Source organism: Antrostomus carolinensis, unplaced genomic scaffold, assembly GCF_000700745.2.
Source record: "Antrostomus carolinensis isolate BGI_N321 unplaced genomic scaffold, ASM70074v2 scaffold5704, whole genome shotgun sequence".
Classification (NCBI taxonomy): domain Eukaryota; kingdom Metazoa; phylum Chordata; class Aves; order Caprimulgiformes; family Caprimulgidae; genus Antrostomus; species Antrostomus carolinensis.
In genome coordinates, this window is record NW_010308636.1 from 7,347 (window position 1) to 16,971 (window position 9,625).

Genomic DNA, 9,625 nt, shown 5'->3' on the forward strand with positions numbered 1-9,625 from the left:
GGTAATCGGCTGCAGAACTGGATGCTCATTCAAGAGAAGGGCAGAATCCTGATTATTACTTTTAGGACCTAGTATACCAATGTGTAGTCAATATATAGCACTCATTTTCAATACACAAAGTATTAACTGAAACTACAGAGCCAAACCATTCACTCTCCCAACTTTTACTTGTCTGCATATTCAGATAATTTTGAATAATAGCAAATACAAGGATGTAAGCATTTAGAAATGTAAAAATACTTATGTGCATGAGATAAAATTGTAATTAATATTATTGTGGGGTTTTTTTTAATTTACCTGCTTTTGAAATCAGAAAAATTGTTCTATTTGAAATACCTTGTGTGAAGGTACAGGGATGCATGAAAAATGTAAGGTGAATTCAAAATTAGAGGTGATGCATTTTACTGAGAAAGATTTTACAGAAATCTGAGGAGAAAGATACACTTCCAGACTTAGTGCCTGTTTTCTCAGTCTGTTGTAAAATGAATATGATTATACTTACATACACCTTTCCCTATTTTTTCAAATTAATGTGGGCTCAAATGATACCTTTTTTTTTCATCATTTATTATGTACAGTTAGAGATAAGAGAAACCAAAGTTTAATTGACTACCCAGGAACCAGTCATGAGCCTAATAGTGAATCAGCAACGAATTTGCATCATCATACCTTTAGACAAAATGAACAGGTTTATTAATATTCCAAATCTCTTGTGTACCCATCTGTGAAATGATATCATATCACTTCTTATTTTGGGTCCTTTCCTGGCCTCAGAGAAGGCCTTGTGTTAGTGCAGTTCATATAGTGACCCAGCCAGATTTGTGACAGTTCCATTATAGAAACAGGTGAGCCACAGGGAACATAATTTCAAGTACTGTGTCACTCTGGAGTCATTCCCACAGCTTCTAGACCTGAGCTAGCTCACCTCTGGCTTGCTTGAAGCAGAAGCAAAGACCACCTGTTCTGTACCTATCTGTGCAGACACACCTGAAGCAATGGTGATAAATTACAGCATAAAAGCAAAGTCTTCTCAAGGCTTCTCAGAGGCTGAGGATGGAGCTGAGCTTAATGATCCGTGGCTTCCATGTTCAGATTGCAAACTTCTTGTTCCATCAGAAACTTGTCTGTCACAGAACAGAAATAGTCACTGTAAGTGAAATATTTAATTGCACTTGATGGTTTGGCTTCCTGGTACATGAAAGCAGCCAGGAAATCAGTTAGCTGAGGATTTTTTGGCACTGAAGTGTGTCTGCACTATTGTACAGAGAAATCCAACCTAACTGCAAATGGCTCCAGTACGCTTGGTACCAGAGGTGTGAGAGCAACGTAACACTCTGTTGGATGACTTCTGTGGATGGAACAGTCTGGCTTCATCCAAGAACACAGGCTGTCCTCTCAGCGCACTGGAGGTGCTCCCAAGAGAAAGGTGCAGCAGTCAACTGTGATTTACAGCAACCTTGACAGTATTCCAGGATTTAAGAGGTCTGAATTGGTGTCCATACGTGCAGTCTTCAGGGACTGAGCCTCCCATCTGCCTGAGGAGTTACCCTTAGATTCTTTTCATTGTCAGAGTAAAGGTTCTTTAGTCCATTCGTCTGCATCCTTAAGGCTGACTTTTAAAAACCCCACACATAGAATGAGGTCATTCCTGATTTTCTGCCTTTTAGTAAAACCTGAATATTTCTTTTTGGAATTAAATACTCTAAGAAGTTACTTGAGAAAAGCAGGAGACTGCTAATGTTATCAAACAAAATGAGAGATCCAGTTAGGAGGTTTCCTTGCATTTGGGGTTAAGGAGAAGTAGAATCACATCGCTCTCTGGCCTGTGGGACATGGGAGTCTTAATGGTTCTCCTGTGTGAATTGAGTGCTTCTGTTTACTAATGCCTTGCTAAAGCAAAATGCAAAAGAATGAACTACAGCTTCCAGCATTTAAGAGGTTAAGAAACACTATGACCTCGTGTCTACTTAAGTCCTCTTAAAGCTGCCAGTTGAGTACTATAGATTTTTCCGAGACGCGTGATATAAAAGGTTTGGAGAAAAAAATGGAATTCAGATTTTAGCACTTTAAATAAAAATACCGTTGACTCTGCATACTGGAAATTTCATGAATTTCTGAGTTATAGTTGTATATCCAGAAGAAGTCTTTATCCTGTCCTGGGGGGGAAACTGTTCAAAAACTGTATCTGTTGTATTGGTTAATTTTACATGACATTCAGCTTCAGGCTTTCTGGTTGTTTGATTCACTTTTCATCTCTGCTAAGAAATAAAAATAATCCTTTATTTTTGTTTAGTTGGTTGGGTTTCCGTTAGTCTGTGACATTTTAGAACATTTTTATGTATGCACAGATTTACTTGGCATCCAAGGAGCACAGTTGAAAATTCCTGCAAAGCATGAGTTTTATTGTTGGCATTAAAAGGCATTCTAATCTCCATTATGCTCAGGTGAATAAAAGCCTTGAAGTAATTCCGTGGTCTTGGAGGACTGAAACTATTTTCTTCATTCATGCTACTGATTTTAGTAAAAGCTAGCACATCCCCCTGAAATAGCATTTTCAGCATGAGCCAGTTTGAATGTAATTGTCTGTGATTTAATTAGGTTATTTATTTTCATCCACTGTGTAGGTGACTTGGAAAGGCTTATTCCGGAGGACACTAGATTTCAGAAAGAGACAGATCCCAAATCCACGTTGCTTCTGTGCCATGCCGGAGACATGCAGTTGCTCAGCGTGGACCCCAAATTCCAGAATGACTTGGTCTCCAAGAATGGCATTGATGTGTATCCTTACCCAAGCCCCCTTCATGCAGTGGCTTTACAAAGTCCCCTTTTCTCCCTGGTGGGGACTTCCCCAGAAGCAGACCTCCAGGCTCCTCCCAGCAAACCCATGCCTAGTGTGACAGGTCCCAGCTTGATTAGGACTAGGCCAACCACTGAGGCCAAGCCAGGGGGTTACATCAATAAATTACTGCAGCTGACGAGATGCAAAGGGAACAATCGGGCTGATGCCAGTGAGTGGGTTTCAACAAAGAGCCAGCCAGCCACCGTGCACCAGAGACTCATTATAACCCCCGGCACCGGTGGAGTGAAAATTAACAGCAGCAGTAGCCAGCTGGAAAAACAAGCGACTTCTCTGGAAAGTAACAAAGCTGAAGGGAAGCTGCAGAGAGAGGTGCCTGAGGGGGAATGTGCCAAGCAGCAGGAGACCATGCGCTGTGTGAATGAAGAACAGCCATCCACTCGGCCTGACACAGAGCCATCAGCTGTGAATAGTTGTTATCCTGCCAAGTCAGCAGCAAGGGGCTCTCCTCTGGCAGAAGCAACGGAGAGCAGTGTCGAGCGCGGTTCATCCTGCTTGCAGCTGTGCCAAGAGGACTCCAGCCTGGGCACCTGGAGCACTAAAGCCATCCTACCCAGAAAGCTGCCCCTCAAAAGGTGTGGCAATACCAAATTGGCTGACACTGGGGGTCATGAACGAGTGGCACGGACTGAGTTTGTTCATGCTCAGTTTGTCCCTGCAGAATCCCATCAAGTCCGGGTCAGGTTTGCCAGCTCCAAAACAAAGCCAGTGAAGATAAAGAGGAGGAACAGTGAAAAGGTACTACGGCCTGGGAAGCAAGCCTTTTGCACGGAGAAGGCGAGAGGGTCGCAGGGGGCTGCCAGACTGCCTGCTGAGTGGAATCAGCCCCAAAGACCACACGGAGCAAAGAGCCTTGTGCGGAGACCTTCGTATTCTGGTGACGTGACCGGCAGGTCGTGCTCGGAATCGAGCCTGTTCCCTGCGCAGGCCAGGCTCCCCTGCGTGCCATCCAGGCCAGAGCTCTACAGAGCCTCTGCCAATGCACTGTATTCCCTCGAAGCAGCTTGCGTAGATACAGCCAACAAGAAGAAGCAGCGCAAGTGGCAGTCCACAGTGGAGATTTCTGCCAAGGCCCACCTGGCCAGCCTCTCTAGTAGCTTTGGCCTTGGAGCACCGAGGCAGCCAGCAAGGAGAGCTGGAGCCCTGCGCACTGTCAGTATGAGGGCTCGCTCCAAGAGCCAGCGTCATGGAGCTTATGCCAAAAGCGAGTCAGACCACTCCGAGTACTCTGCCGAGTGTGCTTCCCTCTTTCACTCCACCATCGCAGAGACCAGCGAAGGGGAGGTCAGCGATTTCACGACCAACCGTTTCGGGGACAGTGAGTCCAGTGAGAGCGATTCAGATGGCAGCAGTACCAGTAGCAGCCTTGCCCTTGACTATGAGGAGGGGGATGAAAGTGAGCTGATTTGGCCTGAAGGTTCAGTCAGACAATTGGGGACTGTTCAGGCCTCTTCCAAGTCTCTTCCCCCAGTGCCTAAAATCTGTCGCATCAAAGCTTCAAAGGCACTAAAGAAGAAGATTAGGAGATTCCAACCTGCCTCTCTGAAGGTCATGACCATGGTTTAAGGGAGAGCAAGCATCTGTTTCTTACAGTGAGACATCCTGCTGGCTCTCATTTGCAAAACAAGAGAACCCATGTGCAGAGAAAAGGACTTGCTTAAACACACTGTGAATAACCTCTGAATCAACACAAGGGATCTTGTTTGTTAATGCCTGGACATAAATGTTACTGTATCTAATTTCCTCTTTTGCCATTTATTCTGTAAATATGGATCTGTGTATATTGTGTGATGCCTTTTTTTACTATGCAGAAGGGTCACCATGGTGAAAATGAAAATAACCTCTGCTATAAGATTTTACAGGCAGGCTCTTGATGGTTTGTTGACCATGTTCACCCACAGAATCAGTCTCAGACACAAAGGCTTCCCAAGAAGCGGGTTTCTTCCTGACTGGATATTTGGTAGAATCACTCGGCTTGTGAGGAATTCTTTACAGTCTGAAGTCTGCATTAACCATCCAGCTGTCACTGTGCTTGTATGGAAAAACTGTCAGTGCTCTCCACAGTTTTAATTTCTTTCAGATCAACCATCCCATACCTTCTCCCAAACATCAGGAGGATGAGTCTGTTCTTCCATAAAAACCTATGATGTTTAATCAAGAAGGCAGATGTATTTGTGAATGAGAATAGGACTTCCATTTATTTCCTGTTTTCAAAACTGAGAGTATAGGAGTTTTTTTCAAACCTCCTTGTTATGATGTTCCATGTTATTGTTTTTTTGTGGTATGGGTGAAAGAACTTGAGGGCTCAGTGCCACAGTGTGTGAATAGCTGGGACTGCGATTATAGCTTTGCCCCTGAAATTGCAAGCTCAATAAATACTATTTAATGTACTTCTGAAAATTGTGCTTGTCTGACTTTGATGTCTAAAGAAAATTATTTTGAACTCTTAATATTGCGTCAGGAATGCAGAAGGGCTTTCTTTGGTAAAACAGATCTGTGTTTTCGTGATCACTGTGCAGAGAGAGAGGTTCCATTTTATTTTTCAGAGGGTTAGTAAAGCTCAGTCAGAATCAGGGTCCTTTCAGCCTCTACCTCTGCTGAAACCTGCTTCAGCACCTGCTTCTAAATGAGTGAATTTAAAAACAGTATTTGTATTGAGGACAGAGTAGTGTTTAATTAACTCACTTAAATTGATGCAGTTTTGTCACAAGACACTCTTAATTTAAAACATATATTTATGTATACATAATGTGTTTGAATGCATTTGGGGGCACCTATGTGAAGCTTTCAATTGATTGCTAAATTGATGAAGTGATTTTTTTGTGTTCAGACAAGCAGTCCCAGTTCTTTCCTCTGAGCACAGCAATCTGGAAGCTGAGCTGAAGCTCACCCTGTGTTTACCAAAGAGCAGGTATTATCCTCCTACCCTGTTTCAATGCCCAATCTGAATACATTCCTGGCCTAGGAGATGTATGCATTACCTCATTCAGCCCAGTGTACCGGGTCTGAAACAAAAGGCAAGTGCTTTCCAGAAACTGGGGGTAAAAGAGTGCTTGTTTACTCCAAGGATTCATTAGCAAACAAGTATTGAAAGACTAAACTTTTAGCCAATGCCTTCTATTCTTTGGAAGCTACATTATGTTTTTAAACCACTCTATTTTCAAATCATTTTTAGAAAATTAGGTAGAGAAAAGGAAAAGTTATGTAAGGTCATTTAATTGAAGTATTTGAGCTAGTGCATAGCACCATCCTTACTGCAACTAGGAAAATACTACAATTTAGTCAGTGGAATGTGTTTAAACATTTTTTTCATGGTCCCAAGAGTATTGGATGTAATCACTCCAGTAGGATTAATGGGAGAATTTCACAGGTCTGGTGGTGGTTTCTTGTTCAGCATGTCTAGCAACAGAACAAACAAAATAGTGATTTATGCCTTGTTGACTTTCTACACCACAAAAGGATTCTTTTTCTCGTTAACACAAAAGGTTTAGTTTGGGGGAGTGTGTCAAAAGTTACATATGAACCTTTAATCCATGGATTTTCTCTGTTGGGGTGGAGTTTATTGGTTACATAGGAATTTGGAGGGTGTTTTCTTCATGGGGGAGGAAATTGTTCCTAACTAGAAAACTGCTGTGGGTAGGAGCGTTCTGAAACCTGGCAAAATCCGCCACCCAGTAGCTCCCTGCCTTTTTATCAGAGTAAACTCAAACAGTAAGTTTATGGTCCCACAACTCAGTAAATCCTGCTTTAGGGCTGTTAATACTCCGTCAGAAATGTTGCCAGACACATGATGAAAGTGCTGATCCAGAATGAACTCACACTGCCAATTCAAATGAAGAAAAATGATGACTTAATTTTGTACTGACAGGTTTTATGCCAGATGAGGTATCACTGCCTCTACAGCTCACACTGTCTGCCAGGTCAGATAACGTCTCTCCTGCCAGAGCTAGCGTAAAGCCAACATAAAAGCGTAAAGCTGGCACAAATGTCATCATCCCATGCCTTGGATAATTTGACAGAAATATGATTATGTGCCCACACTTGATCCAGGGGAAACCTGTGGTGCTGAAGAACCCCAGCAGTGCAGAGAACCTGCTGTTAAATGCAGGGGTATCACCACGTGCAACGATGCTGCTGATGTGACTTTCTGGGGAGGGCAGAACAGGCAGTGCCACCCCTCCTTACTCCAAGACATTGGACCTTCTCAGTAACACTGCCCTTTGGAAACACTGCTTTCCTCTGCTGGAGCAGAAACTGCACTGGGACCAGAGCTCCGGAGGGAAGCAGGACAGTGCAAAGAAGGGCGGGAGGCTTGAGTGGCCGATAGTCCAGCTATACTGGCACTGAAGTATGATTGTCGTTCAGTACACTGGTAAACATTAGTATGTTTTGTTGGCATGTACACTGAGAATTTTGATAAAAACTGGGTACAGATGTGGTGCCTGTCAGTGCTCTGTCCATCAGAGACTGTGGGTTAGCTCTGCTGACAGCACCCAGGCAAACAGATCTGAAACAGCTTTAAAATCAACAAACACCAATAAATACTCTGATGCACTATTCTTTTATATGTATATACTAAATATAAAAACATCTTTCAGCTCCATATGAAGCCTCATAGTGAGAATAAGGGACGCCCAGCTTTATTCATGGTCATGGAAATACAAAATAGAAATATTCCCTGTCTATTTTCCCATCCAGGAGGAATCCACAAAATCTTTTTACCTTGAAGCATCTTGTACTATAAGGGCCTTAAGAGAATCCAAAAAGTGTCAGTCAGTGATTCAATTAGAAGTCTAGCACCAAGCCTGGTGCACTTTAGGAGAGCGAAGTTTAGCACTTTCACTGTGACTTGATTAGCAAGTGTATAGATCTGAGGGCTGTTGCGAAACAGCTTTATGCAGCATCTCTGTTGCAGGAGCTAACATCTGTCATCATCGCTTCAAGCTTTAGTGAATCAAAATCATCCACTGCTGAAATCTATGCACCAGATCAGCATTTTCCTTTGGCCAAAGGCAGACATTTACTCTTTGGTGTAGAAACAAATTGCTCCTAAGCCACAGAGAAACGAAAAGAAAGGAAAAAAGATAGAATAGAAGGGGAATTAAGGAAGCTTTAAGAACAATTTGCAGAATAGATCAGCATTACAATTTTAAAAATTTCATTAATCCTTTTATTACTCTAATAATTTTGGAGCTGGATAGTCACCAGCCTTTTTGGCCTTGACACAAGGCTTTGGGTTTTCAAGTCCACATCCAGTACCCAAATCATGGGATAGAGTCAGAGAACTGATGTTTTTTTGGAGACACCATCCTTCAGACCAGACCTTAGTTTGAAGTGACTTCTGGTCAGGCAGGGCACTGGTCAAAAGAAAGGTAGTTATCATGTCATAAGTCTCAAAACCAGGTACGGATGATTCTCATGCTGGTGAACTTGAGCCCAGTGGACATTTTGAGGCTGTGCTGGAGTCTGGTTTGTGTTTGCTTATCCATCCTAGTGCGAAGCTGTGAAAGGGTGAGAGCTGAAGGAGAGGTGCTCCAGGAGCAGTTGGAAAGCAGGCAATAGCGCAGCTCTTTGGGGAGCGAGTTGCTGCCCACAGGAAGAGGCAGGCTGAGCGTGGCACTGGAGGGCTCTGGCAGTTCCAGCCCCAGCAGCCTTTGCTAGCTTCTTTCTCGCTGCTAGGACTCTAACCCAGCCCCACCGCTGCTCATGTGGCAGTGATGGGATTTGGATGCTGCACTTGAAAGAGTCAAGAGGCCACCAGCACCCAAAACCACATGCCAGTCACTCCTGATCTACAAGGTCAGGGAGCGCTCCAGCCCAGAGTTCTTTCAGACTACCAGGTGCAAAATCCCCAGTGAGGAAAAGGTTGCTCAAAGGAAGCGTGCAGCAAAACAAGGCATCTGTGACCTCTGTCTCTGACAGGGAACAAGACAACAGCATGCCAGGGAAGGACTGCCCAATTGCTGCTCTGAAGCCGTAGCAGCACCTTCCATTTTCAAACCCCTTTTGAGCCCTCCTTAACCATCCTGAGGCTGTGCTTAACATCACCCTAGCTGTGCTCAGTGGAAGACGGTAGCGCAGCTTTTAACTATAGCAGCCTCTCTGCCCTCCACACCACAGCAAACCCTTTGGCTCCTGCAGAGAGCTGTAGTTCCTGTTGCTCCCTAACCATGAACTCAGCCCTCCTTGCTGAACATGCTCCCCAGGAAGCTCCCTGAGACAAGCAGCTGGGATGACCATGTAAAGGAAAGAACATATGTTAATCTGGAAAACAAGGACTCCTACATATGCGGGTGAGGAATACAAACATACAGTGACACAAATATGGCATTTAGGCAGAGTCTCCCATGTCTTGTAAGGATGTGGAGGCCTGGGATTCCACCATTAGCTGCTATTCTGTACAGACAGCTACTGCGATACTTCAACTATAAGTGAAGAGCGATCAACAGGAAAATGCTCAGCTAAGGGCTGTTTTTTGATGTTTTTACTTTTCAGGTTTAAAACCATATGTATTGGGTTTGCATGGCAAGGTTTTGGTAGCAGGGGGCAGGGCACAGGGGTGGCTTCTGTGAGAAGCTGCCAGAAGCTTCCCCCATGTCCGACACAGCCAATGCCAGCTGGCTCAAAGACAGACTCACTGCTGGCCAAGGCTGAGCCCATCAGTGACACAGCAAGAACAGGCTTTAAAAAGAGTGTACCAGTAAGAAAGCCCTGGGCCAGAAGATTGGTTGCAACATTGCCAAAGCCCACAGGAGGAGAAAGCAAATA

At 44.0% G+C, this 9,625-nt stretch overlaps 1 protein-coding gene across 1 annotated transcript in view; it reads left to right on the forward strand.

Annotated features, from left to right (window-relative positions):
- DACT2 (dishevelled binding antagonist of beta catenin 2) overlaps positions 1-4,423 on the forward strand; it is a gene marked incomplete at its 5' end in the record, with an annotated part of 6,230 nt that extends 1,807 nt beyond the window's left edge. Inside the window, one exon of the mRNA XM_029084461.1 lies at positions 2,599-4,423. Within this exon, the coding sequence (XP_028940294.1) occupies positions 2,599-4,423 (1,825 nt within the window). The remainder of the gene's footprint in view (positions 1-2,598) is intronic.
- Between the last annotated feature and the right edge of the window lie 5,202 nt (positions 4,424-9,625).